The sequence below is a fragment of the Acipenser ruthenus genome, chromosome 16 (assembly GCF_902713425.1).
Source record: "Acipenser ruthenus chromosome 16, fAciRut3.2 maternal haplotype, whole genome shotgun sequence".
Taxonomy (NCBI): Eukaryota; Metazoa; Chordata; class Actinopteri; order Acipenseriformes; family Acipenseridae; genus Acipenser; species Acipenser ruthenus.
In genome coordinates this window covers 29,960,953-29,976,161 of record NC_081204.1, presented here as the reverse complement: position 1 = coordinate 29,976,161, position 15,209 = coordinate 29,960,953, and the positions used below count along the sequence as shown (strand labels likewise).

General features: G+C 44.8%; 1 protein-coding gene across 3 annotated transcripts in view; it reads left to right on the top strand.

The window, feature by feature from the left end:
* Positions 1-15,209, top strand: part of LOC117411758 (dystrophin-related protein 2-like) — a 55,691-nt gene that overhangs the window by 31,639 nt on the left and 8,843 nt on the right. For all 3 annotated transcript variants that reach the window (XM_034903151.2, XM_058989338.1, XM_034903152.2), the window contains 11 exons: positions 340-496; positions 1,387-1,507; positions 5,628-5,896; positions 6,285-6,431; positions 6,963-7,041; positions 7,396-7,456; positions 8,854-8,915; positions 9,512-9,586; positions 11,688-11,889; positions 13,121-13,206; positions 14,562-14,719. In XM_034903151.2, the coding sequence (XP_034759042.1) occupies positions 340-496; positions 1,387-1,507; positions 5,628-5,896; positions 6,285-6,431; positions 6,963-7,041; positions 7,396-7,456; positions 8,854-8,915; positions 9,512-9,586; positions 11,688-11,889; positions 13,121-13,206; positions 14,562-14,719 (1,417 nt within the window). The remainder of the gene's footprint in view (positions 1-339; positions 497-1,386; positions 1,508-5,627; positions 5,897-6,284; positions 6,432-6,962; positions 7,042-7,395; positions 7,457-8,853; positions 8,916-9,511; positions 9,587-11,687; positions 11,890-13,120; positions 13,207-14,561; positions 14,720-15,209) is intronic.

The window sequence follows — 15,209 nt, the reverse complement described above, 5'->3', positions numbered from 1 at the left end:
CTGCGGTTTTGCGTCGGACCAGCCTGGCTGTGTCTTTGCAGGCCTGTCTTAGCCAGAAGGCGTGATGACATGTGTGCATATGTAAATAAATATTAAATATGTCTAAAAACTGTTACACTGTGGTCCTGCTGTAGAAGCACCACAATACTGATGAAAGCACTAGCTGGAACATTTGCCTACATGACAAGGCCGAAAAGGCTAACATTTCTATTTGAAATGCATACTGGTTAAATGGCTAACGTTTGAAGGGTTCTTTACTGTGGCGACACTGTGTATGTTAATAGAAGCGGTGTTACTACATGTAGAGTCTGCTGTTTACCGGTATCTCTCTCTTTCCAGGGCTCGTCTGGAAGCTTTCTCTGATAGCAGTGGGAAGCTCCAGCTGTCCCTCCAGGAGATCATTGACTGGCTCACTCTGAAGGATGAGGAGCTGTCTGAGCAGCTGCCTATAGGGGGCGATGTTGGGGCTGTGCAGCACCAGAGAGATTTTCACATGGTAAGCTGAGCTCCTCTGTGACCGGGACTGGGAATATGTTTTATAAGGGATGCGCTGGATACTCTAAAGTCTATAGTGTTAAACTGAACAGTGCCAAAATGAAATATAATAGACTAGTAAAATGGTTCTAGGACACGCAACGATATTACAAGACTTTTCAAAACTACATTATCATTCAGCAATGGGAAAAAGCAGTAACAATCCAAGTACCAAATCAACAATTCTAATAACATTCCTATCCCAGACAGAACATAGTAAAAATATATATTATTGTATTGAGCTTGTTATCATTTAAAACATTATGATTGCTTTATAATTAAAAAAAAATGCTAGTTTAGATGGTATTTACTGAGAATAATATAGAATTAAAATAACAATAAACCTTTAATTGCAAACTGTTCTCTACAGAGCCAACCGCTTTCAGCATGTGCTAACTAATTATACAGCTCCATTCAAGCATGAAATCCTCCGTCTGTTCATTTAAGTACATGCTCGGGCATCTCCCTGTGTGTCTGACATGAGGGGACACACTCGCTAAGCATTTGCTTCAGTGCAAAGTGTTGAAGAAAAATTAGGTGAGGACAGGCTTTGGACAGAAAGAGTCACTTTTTTTTGAGGGTATGGAATAGCCTAGGTTACCTAGCCATGTTAAGAAATGTAATAATAATAATAATAATAATAATAATAATGTTGTTGATGCTGGAACATCAGGATACTTGAGATCTGACTTGACAAAGTTTTCAGATCAACCACCAACTAGAAACCAGATGAGCATTAATGGGATGAATGGCCTCCTCTCGTCTGTGAATGTTCTTATGTTCTTCTGGATGCCACCCCCAGTTGCTGGTAGTCTGTGTTAATCTGCTGTGTGGCTCTCTCTTCCCCTGCAGGCGTTCATGGAAGATATAAAGTCCAGAGGCCCCTTCATATACTCTGTCCTTGAGTCGGCCCAGGATTTCCTTTCCCAGCATCCCTTCGTAGAGCCAGAGGAGACACTTCCTGACAGCAAAGGTCAAGCACATACAGCATCCTGCTGTTTCCTCTTGTCTTTCAAGAATCCTAGATACACAGGATACACAGTGTACTTGTAATACATTCATTATTTATTAATACGCTTCTTTTTAGTCCCACTATCATTACCAATATCTTATGATTGAGTTTATGGATGAGTGTGGCAAAGTGCCCCGCCCCTGTGTGCATTTGTGTGATCTGTGTTGTATGTTGCGTGCGTGTGTGTGTTAATGTTGGTGTATAGATTGGTACACGGGATATAAACGGGTCTGTGTTTCACGTATATTTAAAGTGTAGATTTGTATTTAGGCACGAGGAGAGCACAAATCACTTCACGTGCTGGTTAAATGTAATATGTGAGCACGGGGTTGCACAGAATTAATTCACGTGCTGGGATTCAAGTGAATGATTAATTAGTAATTGAATCCCAGCACAACAGTATATATAGATGCACATTTTCACTCAGTCGTGGTTGGTGTTCGGTGAGTGGAGAACGGGAGAGAGAGGAGAAACTAAAAAGTGAAAGAAAGAAAGAACGTAAATATTGCTTTACTCACCGTGTTTGTTCGTCCCTGTTTGTTAGTGTGTGTTCGTTTTTGTTTGTCTCTTTATTTTGGCGCAAGTGCCGTGTCCAGTGTTTTTGTGTTTCAAACCTTTTATTTTCTGTTTATTAAATGCTGAGCACGATCACGCGCCCAGCTTATACCAAACCACATCTCTCTGTTTATTGTGTTCCTGTTTCTGGTCTGACGCCACCCACTCCGGCCGTCTTTGTGACGCGTGGTGTCATCGTGGGATAACAGCGCCTCCAAGCGTCAGACCAGGAGAGGGGGTTTTGTGTTAAAAAAAAAAAAAAAAAAAACCACAGGACTGGTTTAAAAAAAAAAAAAAGTGAAAATGGAAGGCTGGAGAGACGGCTGCCAGGACCTGGAGGACCTCCTCGGGGGCCTCGAGGACCAAGGCTGGTGCATGGCCTGTGGAGTCTACGGACACACGGTGGCGATCTGCCCCTTCCAAGGTGAGGAGGAGGAGGAACCGGCCCAGGAGAGGAAGGTGGGGAGGAGGAGTGAGAAGAGAAGGGGGAAAGGAAAGCTGCAGCAGCAACAGCAACCACAACACCAGCTGGAGGAACAGCAGCCCGGGTGTTACTGCTGTGCTGAGCCTGGGCATTCCAGCACCAACTGCCCCTGGTACCCCCTCGGACAGCTACCCCAACGATGCCCCATCTGCAGAGGTGAGCACTTCGTGGCCCACTGCCCTGTCCATCAGGAGAGGGAGGAGCAGGGGTCGCCTCAGTCTCCACGACCAGCAGGGGGGGGGGTAGACTGCTGCTCCCACCGCCCCAACCACAACTGCAACAGCGGCCAGAGGAGCCAGAGAACCTGTTCCCCTGGTGCACCTGGTGCGGAGAGGTGGATCACCGCTGGAGGGACTGCTCCGAGGTGCCACCGAGCTGGTGCGGGCGATGTGAGGAAGGGGGACATGACTGGTCAGGATGCCCCTATGCTAGCTCGCCAGTGCCCAAGCGGAAGGAGCCTGAACGTCCTACGCCTGAGTGGGAGGAGCCCGAACGTCCTACGCCTGAGTGGGAGGAGCCCGAACGTCCTACGCCTGAGTGGGAGGAGCCCGAACGTCCTACGCCTGAGTGGGAGGAGCCCGAACGTCCTACGCCTGAGTGGGAGGAGCCCGAACGTCCTACGCCTGAGTGGGAGGAGCCCGAACGTCCTACGCCTGAGTGGGAGGAGCCCGAACGTCCTACGCCTGAGTGGGGGGAGCCCGAACGTCCACAGCCCAAGAGGGGGGAGTCGGTGCGTCCACAGCCCAAAAGGGAGGAGACGGTGCGTCCACAGCCCAAAAGGGAGGAGTCGGTGCGTCCACAGCCCAAAAGGGAGGAGTCGGTGCGTCCACAGCCCAAAGGGAGGCAAGTCGGGGCTTCCACAGCTCTGGGACCCAAGCCACCAGCAGAGGGAAAATGCCTGCTGGTTCAGCCCCAAGAGCCGGAAGGGGCGGAGTTACAGGCCCAACCCCCTGGAAATTTTTTGGGGGGAGAGGGGCAGGAGGCTGGTGTCCCCCAGCAGCCTCTATTCATGCTGCTGAAGGCAGCACGGCGCGCACCAGCCCAGCCGCCACAGCGGAGGGAGCCAGAGCCGCCAGGAGCAGAGGAGCTGCCTCTGCCTCCGCCACCTCCACCGCTTCCTCCACTAGGAGCAGAGGAGCAGGAGCTGCCTCTGCCTCCACCACCACCAGGAGCAGAGGAGCAGGAGCTGCCTCTGCCTCCGCCACCTCCACCGCTTCCTCCACTAGGAGCAGAGGAGCAGGAGCTGCCTCTGCCTCCACCACCACCAGGAGCAGAGGAGCAGGAGCTGCCTCTGCCTCCGCCACCTCCACCGCTTCCTCCACTAGGAGCAGAGGAGCAGGAGCTGCCTCTGCCTCCACCACCACCAGGAGCAGAGGAGCAGGAGCTGCCTCTGCCTCCACCACCTCCACCGCTTCCTCCACTAGGAGCAGAGGAGCAGGAGCTGCCTCTGCCTCCACCACCGCCAGGAGCAGAGGAGCTGGAGCTGCCTCTGCCTCCGCCACCGCCCGGAGCAGAGGAGCAGGAGCTGCCTCTGCTGCCCGTACCCCCGCAGGGAGTACGGTGGCCGGAGCCCCAGAAAGGGGAGCTGCCGGCCACGAAGAAGGGGGAGGAGGTCTGGAGACCACTTTCCCCAGCAGCAGTTTCGCTGCAGGAGTTCTTGTGGCCGGAGCCCCACAGGAGGGAGCTGCCGGCTACGAAGAAGGGGGAGGTCGGGGGACCACCTGCCCCCGCAGCTTTTTCGCTGCAGGATGGGACCAACAGGCTGTCAGCCGTGCCACTACCGGCAGGGGTGCTGACAGCATTGCCAGCCAAGGGCCCACTGAAGCCTCCCTTCCCAGCCCGAGACTTTGTTCTGGACTGCTGGGTTTTTAAGGGGGGAGGTGGCCGTTGAGGCCATGTGTGCTGCGCACAAGGGGGGGTATATGTGGCAAAGTGCCCCGCCCCTGTGTGCATTTGTGTGATCTGTGTTGTATGTTGCGTGCGTGTGTGTGTTAATGTTGGTGTATAGATTGGTACACGGGATATAAACGGGTCTGTGTTTCACGTATATTTAAAGTGTAGATTTGTATTTAGGCACGAGGAGAGCACAAATCACTTCACGTGCTGGTTAAATGTAATATGTGAGCACGGGGTTGCACAGAATTAATTCACGTGCTGGGATTCAAGTGAATGATTAATTAGTAATTGAATCCCAGCACAACAGTATATATAGATGCACATTTTCACTCAGTCGTGGTTGGTGTTCGGTGAGTGGAGAACGGGAGAGAGAGGAGAAACTAAAAAGTGAAAGAAAGAAAGAACGTAAATATTGCTTTACTCACCGTGTTTGTTCGTCCCTGTTTGTTAGTGTGTGTTCGTTTTTGTTTGTCTCTTTATTTTGGCGCAAGTGCCGTGTCCAGTGTTTTTGTGTTTCAAACCTTTTATTTTCTGTTTATTAAATGCTGAGCGCGATCACGCGCCCAGCTTATACCAAACCACATCTCTCTGTGTATTCCTTTTCTGGTCTGACGCCACCCACTCTGGCCGTCTTTGTGACAATGAGCCATTTAATAAACCTATAAATGGACATCGTAAAAGTACCTAAAATTGGCAGGCAAATAAAAGTAGCTTTTTTATTGGGAAATAATGTGTATTAAACACCATCACAACCTATGTATGAAATGGAAAATAAAAAACATTCCATCTCAACGGCAAGCGTGGAGACTACCACAGAAGAGAGCACAGTAAAAAGTTAAAACGTCCTGATTTATTCTGGTATCAGAGAAAAAAAAAGCAGATGAAAGTATTTGTTCTATCAAATAATGGTGTACAATAGAACTGATTTGTTTTAAAGCCCAGTGAAAGGTAAACATTTCAAATTCGTAAATAAACGACGAGGCAGGAACGTTTACCTCCTCGTACGGTTTACTGAAAAACAAATCATGGCTCAAGTGCACCAGAGGCAGTTGTAACCTATGAACAGCAGTACACAGTCCTCAGGAGTAGGGAGAGAGGTGTAAGAGCCCCGGTTCGTTCTCCAACGCCTTGCCCCCCACCTTCCAGATGTGTCGCCCCGACGGCGGATCCAGAACGCCAGCCGCTCGGTGTGGAAGCAGGCGAACGTGGCGAGCGACCTGTGGGAGAAGCTGACAGCGCGCTGCCTCGACCGCCACCGGCACATTGAGCTCACGCTGGAGAGGCTGCTGGAGCTGCAGGCTGCCATGGAGGAGCTGGCCGGGGCGCTGGACCAGGGGGAGGGGGTGCGGGGGTCCTGGGAGCCTGTCGGTGACCTCTTCATCGACTCCCTGCAGGACCACATCGACGCCACCAAGGTGCACGCAGCAATCAGCCAGGCTCCAGTTACACCAGAGATAACCATCATAGTCTAACCTCCGTACAGTTGACATGTTTTTTGTGTGACTGGTAAATTGTAGGTAGCTAGATTTGTTTTGAACAGAAACTATTCAAACTAGAGTTTGATTCGAATTTTTCCTTAAATACAATATGGAAACACAAAGCGAGATGGTTTCTTCAAACTGCCTTTACATTATCCCTTACAAATAAGTACTGCTTAACCCTAAATTGGTGGTACAGAATACTTCCAATACTGTTCTAGTCCAACACTGCAGTGCACTGACGCACTTGTTTCTTAAGGGATTAAACGGCACTGGAAGTTGCTGATCCTTTCCTCTGTGATTTCCCCCTGTCCTCATTCCCCAGCTGTTTAAGGAGGAGCTGACTCAGGTGAAGGAAGGCATGAAGCACATCAATGACCTCGCTCATCAGCTGGCCATCGCCGACGTGCACCTGTCAGTGGACAACGCCCGCGCCCTGGAGCAGCTCAACACCGGGTGGAAACAGCTGCAGGTGAGGGGCTCAGCACAGCCATGGATACACACAGGTTAAGCACTGTCTTCACTGGGATCCGGGGATCATTCAGTGAATGAGCCCAAGGGGATGATAACCTCCCCAGATGTGAAATGTTAAAAACTGAATCCTGTGTTAGCTAGATATTTTAAACAAAGAGTCCTGTGTGTAATGCTATTTCGTTAATGGACTGTTATAAATTCAGGATGTTTCAAAATCGGAAGATGTTCCAGTGTGTTGTAAATTGGAATTTTATTATGAATCAGATGACAGTTCTGTTTTTTTAATTTTTTTATTACACCAGGTAATATTCTAATATGCAGACAACAAGGCATTTATTTTAATCCTGTGCCTAGTGCCTTGTCTCCACACAATTACATGTTTCTATGTAGCCGAACCCATGTGTATGTAAAGTAAGGGCAAACGTGGGTGAAGCCACAGGGTTCTTAGATATCAATAGAGAGATCCATTTCAAATTCTATAGAACAAGGTAGCATTTATTTTTTGCCTGCTGCATGTCTCCTTTTGCAGGGCTCCATTGATGAGAGGCTGAAACAGCTTCAAGATGCCCACAGAGATTTTGGACCAGGATCTCAGCACTTTCTCTCCAGTACGTATCCTATTACTGCTCGGCCGGGTTAGTGTGGCTTGTACCAGTTACCTCTGCAGTACAATTCTCCTTCAAGGTCAGTTACTGAATCAATGAGTGATTCAATACGCTCCCAGTTTGAAATACAGGCCTCTGGAATAGCAATCTGAGGGCCTGTGTGTTGCAGTTGCAAGAATGAATTTTATTATCATTCATTTCTCCAGGGTGAGGATTAACCCTTGTGTGTGTGAAAGGGCTAAAAATGCCAGGATGCATTTCTGTTATCACATGTGTTATTATCTCTGTTTCTGCTTATTCTCCTGACTTGATGATGCACATCTGATTATATTAGATTACATTGTCTGTTTCGTTCAGGTTCAGTGCAGGTTCCCTGGGAACGATCCATTTCCCACAACAAAGTGCCCTACTACATCAAGTAAGTTATCCCACAGACACCAACACCACTTCTGGATGCAATGGCTTTTCCCTGATCCCTGACCAGATCCAACCTTTCCTCTAGCACTCCACAATTCAATACACCACTTGCTTGACAACGGCGTACAGGGCAGTAGGATCACAGCAGCCCTGCGTATAAAGTTATAAACTGACATGGTTAAAAACTGTAATGTAATGCCTTGTGTAATGCATTATTAATAAATAAAAAATTAAGTATCAAAGATTTAGCTTTAGCCGTCAGAGAAAGTACATGCCCTGATATTAACTTTTTATCAAGCAAGGGAAAATGTTATTATATATATATATATACAGTATATATCAAATTTAATTGGGAGAGATGTTCTTCGATGCTCGTCTGCCTTCAATAAGCCCCCTATGGCTTGCAGATAAATACCTTATTGGCTGCAGCTTTGAGCTGCCAAGGAACCGCAGTGGAAATCGATGGTCGTTTTCAAAGAGGAGTTAATAATTCAGATCTTATGGTACTGGCGAGGAGCCCAGTCTACCAGTAGTTGGCTAAAAGCTGCTTTCGAGGGGGATGTGAGACATGTCGGGCATGGCTAGAAATTGCTTTGAACAAAATCCAGGGAGCGGTTCAGCCTGTTAGCCCAGTGGCTCAGAGGAGGTATTAGCCAGGACCGAGGAAGCTTAGGGGGCACCCGGTAGCCTTGTCAGCTGACACGTTAGTCACATATCTCCTCATTCCCAGGGATTGAGGCTGCAGTTACAGCAAGGTGTGCACAGAGCGAAAGTCCAGCTGACTGCAACACATTTTAATTTGCCTACTGCACTGAGAAACACCTTACATTTCTGTCTTTATTCATTCATATTGCAAGAAAGACTTGGCAGTTTGATGGTGTTTCTTTAGTATGAATTTCTAAGTGAACAAACAGGTTTTCTGCAATCACTGTGGGGTACATTCTCTTTTGAGTTTGAAGAACGAGACTCTGACATCTTTTATCCACCAGTTAATGCAAGCGGTTGATCACTTAAGTTATTACACTTTATGCATACTGGCCTATCAAAGAATGTGACACATTCGATTACAGCACTGGGGTGTATTTAATTGATCTATGTATATATGGGCAAATCTAAATACAGCTGTCCTTTTAAATCACAAATTATTACAGTCAGAAATGCACCCAGTGGAGGTATTTAGATGCCCTGTTGTTGAGATCAATTGAATACACCCAAACACATAGCACCTCATCAGCTGTTTAAATATACTGAAGAAACCCCCAAAAGACTGTAACCACATGTTTCTGTACCAGATCTATTTGGTCTGTCAGATCACCTGTAACAAAAAGGCTCTAATTGAGGAGTCTTCATGAACACACACCTGCTTGCACCCCAGCCATTAAGAGTGTTCCTTTTTAGCCACCAGACTCAGACTACCTGCTGGGACCACCCTAAAATGACAGAGCTGTACCAGGCCCTTGGTAAGAGTCCAGATTTATGTGCAAAATACTAATTATATTAGAATTAATATAAAATGTATTACTCTGAAGAAACCTAAGCAGAAGGATTAGCAGACCGCAGAATTCCCAGAAACTGCAACACAATGGATTTTGAATAAATATTGACATGGTTCTGATGTTGTAGCTACTGGTATTGTATTACAATGTATTACCAGTTTAATGGTATTGATTCTACCGTTTGGTTTGTCAAAATATGAAACTGTCATGGTACCATTTTACCAGTGGCTCTATCCATTGTAGCTACCATTGTGCTTCTGTAATACAGAACCATTACATTGCCATTGAAGATCATCTGTCCAGAGACTGGTGGGGAATGAGACTAGGGTAGGGTTGGGAAATGTTTTCTAAAACTGGGAGGCAAGGAAAGTGGGAGAGCTGGAGACGAGGAGTGGGGGGAAAGCACGGAGAAAGCTGGAGAGGGGCAGGTGCGTTGGGATTTTGCGGGTTTGGAGAACAGATGCTGGTGGAAGTCCACCAAATTGTGATAAAAAAAGCAATTTTTAATTGAACTGCGTATCTGCATCTATTAACCTCCTCTCTTGTCTCTTATTTCCCAGCGGATCTGAATAACATCAAATTCTCCGCGTACAGGACTGCCATGAAACTGCGGAGGGTGCAGAAAACACTGCGCTGTACGTACAGTCCTGGAGTCAGCACTGAGGTTTAGTCTCCTTCTTACTGTCGCTTTGAGCCATTCTGCAGGGGGAGCACCAGTGCTACAGTCCTCCACTCACACACTCAATGACTTACATGAGATGATTACATGGCAAGCGAGAGAAAAGCATGCATTCCTGTATATGGGTATACTGCCCTCCTATAGCAGGCTCGTTACAGTATTTATAACATGTTCTCTTCCTGATCTGTTGTTTGTAACACCAGACTCCCCAGCAATGTATATAGACACTAAGGGAGATGAATCAGCTTGTCTATCTACCTGTATGTGTGGCTGTCTAAATATCAATCGACACCGCAGGACATCCATGTCTGGCAACCAGACAACAGAAGTAAATACAAATATTTTTTAAAGGACTTATGATAGAAGATTCTGATTTATTCGCACATCCCTTGTATTTTCTACACAAACAAATCAACAAAAGCTGAGGAAGGCACTTACACACTTACACAACATATACAACCCCCTCCCAGCCGCAGAATCTAACAAGCAAACAGTCTATAACAAAGGTGATTGAAAAAACTGTTCTAAATATAATTCTTGCAGTGAGCCTATCAAGAGATGCGTGTTCAGTCATTAAATTAAGCCAGTGTGTGAATGAAACATTTGTCCTGTTTTTCCAGTTTTGTCATATATCTTTTTTTTTTACTATTGCAAGAGAGAGAAGTAGAAATTTGGACTGATGGAAGGTGTGTCAAAGCCCTTGTATGAACACATTAAATTATCATAATTCTATGAATCGTACAATTATTACTTTGACATGTGGATATCTCCCATATACTGTCTACATTGTGGCCCATATATATGGGGACATTGCAAGGAAAGAAAACAGTACACTGTCAGTAGATTAATGCATTTCTCCTGGTTTGTTGAACGACCAGCATTTGGCGTATTTGGTGGTGTGTTTACTGCAGAATGGCCCCTTCATTTCTTCCATTCATTACAGTTTCCTTGTTTATCTTCTTTTAACCTCCATCTTGCTGCTTTTTGTGGCATTAATTACAGCAGTCACACCACAATTACACATTTTTAATTGAAAAATGAAAGTGTGACGTTGTAACACAATAAAATTACACTGTAATTACAGAGGTACAAGATACAACGTACAACATGTCATTTCAGTACAATTAATGCCCTTTCTCTCGAATGTATTATCGTTTCCCATGTTACCAACTAGGACAAAACTGTTGCAGCTAGAACTGCCAAACAAACAAAAAAAATTAAAACTGCCATTCGAAGGTTCTTAAATTACAATTAAACTGCTTCTTTTTAAAGAACACCAGCGGTTAAACCGGCAGTTTAACCTCTGGTGTCTGTTTTGTTCCAGTTAAACGTGCAGTTGAAATGCAATAATATTTCAATTCTGTTTTTATTTTTTTTCTCCATTAGGACAATGTAGTATAGACAGTGTACTTATTACTTCCAGTATTCTATTAGTTAATTCACAGATTAGATGACAAGTGTAATCTCTTTGCCATTTACTTTCATTGGTGTTACATTTCTGTTACCCAGCGATAACACAGCATGTCAGTTTGGATAAACAAACATCACAGAGGCCTGTTGACAGCAGAGCAACAGCAGCCTGTCGCCGAGATGAAGGACAGATTTGGAAGTCGGACTCGGAGCAGAGCAGAACTGACATTTAAAAATATTTAAATGCAGGACTTTGAAAAAAGGAAAGATCAAAACACTGCTGTAACCAGAGGACACACATTGAGTGTACAGTACTGTCTCCCTCGCTAATATAAAAACCTCCTTAACTTCGGAATTCTAAACTAAAATGATAAAACTAAACAGACCAATCTTTTGGGTCGTGCCTTCTTCAGTGTACTACCTAGAAACTCTTTATGGTGCTTTCTATTATCACATATGAAGGGGCACCGGTCGAAGTGTTTGTCTCCTCGTATAGTTTTTCCTCGGCTTTGTATGTTTTTTTTTTTTTTTTTAATCTCCTCAGACACGCAATGCACCCTGTAGTTATTGCTTCTATTGTAGTGTGCCACTTTTTATAATGAGCTGATTGGAGCGGTCCGTCTCTCGCTCTCTCTCTATGTCTGCAGTGGACCTGATGACCTTGAGCAGCACCTCGGAGGTGTTCCGGGAACACGACCTGCAGCAGAGCGATCGCCTGCTGGACGTGGTGGAGGTCATTCACTGCCTGACCAGCCTGTACGAGCGGCTGGAGGAGGAGCGGGGGATCCTGGTCAACATCCCGCTCAGCGTGGACATGTGTCTCAACTGGGTGCTCAACGTCTACGACAGGTCGCTCACTCACCTACTAATTGTTTGCTTACTTGAAGACCCAAAGATAGAGCTGCGTTGGGTTGGTGGAAGGGAAATTGTTCAGAGATAGCTTTCTTCAGACTTCGCTGGCCTGCGCTTCCAAGTATTTTGTAACTTGGTTTACTGTCCCTTATACAAGTTTACCACAGTAAAAGCACAACGAAGTGTAATAAACCACAGTAAAAGCATGGTAAAGAAGAGGCGTGGTAAAACTTTAAAAATGCAGTGCAAAGATACTGTGGTAAACTTTTATAAGGGGCAGTTTCAGCATGTGGAATGAGGCAACTGGCTTGGCAGCAGGAACGGAGGTCTCCTCAGTTCATCTTCAGTGCTGCTAGAAAGGGTTGCAGCAGTGAGGTGACATTCACATTGGAGATTTCAAATTGAATTTAAAAGGTGAGGGGAAAAAAAGATGAAAAAACGTGTAACTTAATAAATACTTGGCCTAATGGCTTTTATTGATTTTGAGAAAGGGTATCCAGAACTAGGCTGTACGTCTGATCAAAACGCTGGTATTATTCTGTAAATCAGGAGCCACGACAACAGACAGCACTCATCGTATTCAATCACAGTCAAGCAGGTCCATTCAAACAACATTCTGTTTCTCATTTATTTGCACTAGAGCAACATCAATAAACCGATCTGAACGCATGTGTTTCACTGCAGTCTCTGTTGCAGTAATTCTTCAATTTACTTCTCATATGTTTTATACCTAAAGAAGGATAGCAGAACCAGTCTGTTGGATGATTGAGTGCTCTGTTCCTAACCAACTGCACTGATCTCTTCTGAAAGAGGCACTGCGTTAGAATACTAAACGCACAAGTGTATTAGTATGATGGGCGTCTCAGGGTTTTACTAACACGGAATTATCAGTTAGAATTATGATAATACATTGAAACTGCTGTGGTTACATGACAAGTGGAAAAGCAACCTCCAGGCACAATGTGTGAGCCACTTTAAAAAAGAATATGCTGTACTTTCCTATTATCGTGCACTAGCAGGTGCCAATCATACTGCCAGTCATGCTAGGGATAAATTGAATTGGTTTTATTTTCAGTTGACTGAGGCACGTGTTTTGTTTTGTTATTTTTTTTCCATTTATAACTTATAAATATAAGATTATAACATTTATAACCCAATTGTTGTTACAAAAATTCCCAAATGTTTTGTCTGCTTGAACTGAAAGATTTTATCCCCCCTCTCCCTCTAGTGGTCGCAATGGGAAGGTGCGAGTTTTGTCTTTCAAGACAGGACTTGTCTGTCTTTGTAACTCCAATGTGCAGGAGAAATATAAATGTGAGTACATGAGTGTGCTGCTTATATATTGAGACAAATAAAGATGGACTGAACGGCGGTCTGTGGTTATATAATGAATAACATATCCTTTTCTGAATGAAATTAGAAGAAGGATTCAATTATACTAAGAAAGCCAAGCAATAATATATGCATCACTGAGTAAGATGTTGCAGATAAACCTGAAATTGAGCAAATATTGCTGGATCTTTGTCGGCACCAATACCAATCTGCAGCAGTCTAACAGAACGCTATGCTTTAAACATGAATGCAATTATATCCACTGCTAGTGGTGCCTGGTATCTCTTGGCTTTTTCAATGACAAACGTGTTTGTTTGTGTTAAAGGGGAGTGAGTGAATATGAATTTTCTGAAAATGATTTATTCATGACAGAATGCCGATGGCAGCCTGTTTTTAAAGAGATAACCCATACTAGAAATGTAATCCACTGGTGTTGTTTTATTTAAAGAGATTTAAAAAATGATATGTATTTTATTACGTTTACTAGTGCGGGAGTCCAAATATCTGACACAGTGGGAGTGAATGGCTGCATGGCACAAATCTTTATTGTGCTGTTTCTGAAGCAACAATCATTTAGTGGCTGTGTGCTATTCATTTAGTAGCTGTGTGCGATAGGGTCATATTGCCCGATATTACTAAAACAGAGCCATCTGTTTTATAGGACTAATCCTATACAGAACTTGATATCCCTTTTATTAAATCGGTATCTTAAATTGACTCTAATCATTATACATAGATTTTCATAGCCGTTAGTTACAGTTGGTTACGTTACATATACCCCTGATGTAATTCTTATTCTAAAAGGTACATCTTTGTTAAAAGCTTTTTTGTTCAGTACATCCCTTTCTTTTGCAGAGTGTGTGAAAGCGCATTGATGGGTCTGATAGGTTAGGTCTCAATGGACGTGAAGGGCAGATTGGCTGGAAAGCCAGACGCCTACATTGTAAAGCATTAAACTAGATTATGTAGAAGTTTCCCAAATATCATTTGATGCGTACATTTAACCCTAAAAGAACATTCATCCAGTTCAATTATAATAATAATAAAAATAAACTAGCATTCTGTTAACTATTCAAATAGTCATTGTAGTTCGATATTGGACAAACATTTGTGCAATATAAGTCTGGCAGTTTTTTTTTTTAATAATTAGTTTTAAATTATTTACATTTACTTGGTATTTTTGTATAGTACGCAGCACACCTAGTGGTCAAAGATTAGAACTGTGGCAAGGAGCATGAAGAGGAATTGAAATCGGACATTTTCATGACTTAAAAGCTAGCCTCCCAGCTCAGCGATCCCGCTTGTGAAGCTATATCTGCGGTCCTGTTCCCCTGCAGATCTCTTCAAGCAGGTGGCTGGTCCTGGGGGTGGGTGTGACCAGCGGCAGCTTAGCCTCCTCCTCCACGAGGCCATCCAGATCCCCCGGCAGCTGGGCGAGGTGGCGGCCTTCGGGGGCAGCAACGTGGAGCCCAGCATTCGCAGCTGCTTCCGCGTGGTGAGTACCACTGCGCCACCCCTCTACTCTCCCACCGTTTTAAAACAAGCTAGCCCATGTACACCAAACTCACGATTGTGGTGGATTGAGGGCTCCCCTGTCACATGCAAATATGAGTAAATAGCCTTCCTCCAACAGGCAGGCTAACCAGCTGAGGGAGAATAAGGCTGAACTGACTGGAGGGGAATTGAGCAACCCTGTAATAATGTGGCCAGGCCAAATTGGAGGATATTGATTGTCAATTTAGCCTGACCTCATGTATAAAGAAGGAGCTTTTCAACTGGGACTCGAAGGAGAGTAGTTGCATATGCTAGCTGGTCTCACTGAAAAGTGCAGTTTGTTAATGGTGCAAAGGCACAGAAAAGAGTGGAGAGCTGAACTGGTGAATAAACTAATTTTTCCAACGCTAGGCTAAAGCTTCCTCTGCAGTATATCCTAGTATAATCATTTGGTCTCTTTATGGTGCTGCTAGGGTTAAGATAAGCATGTT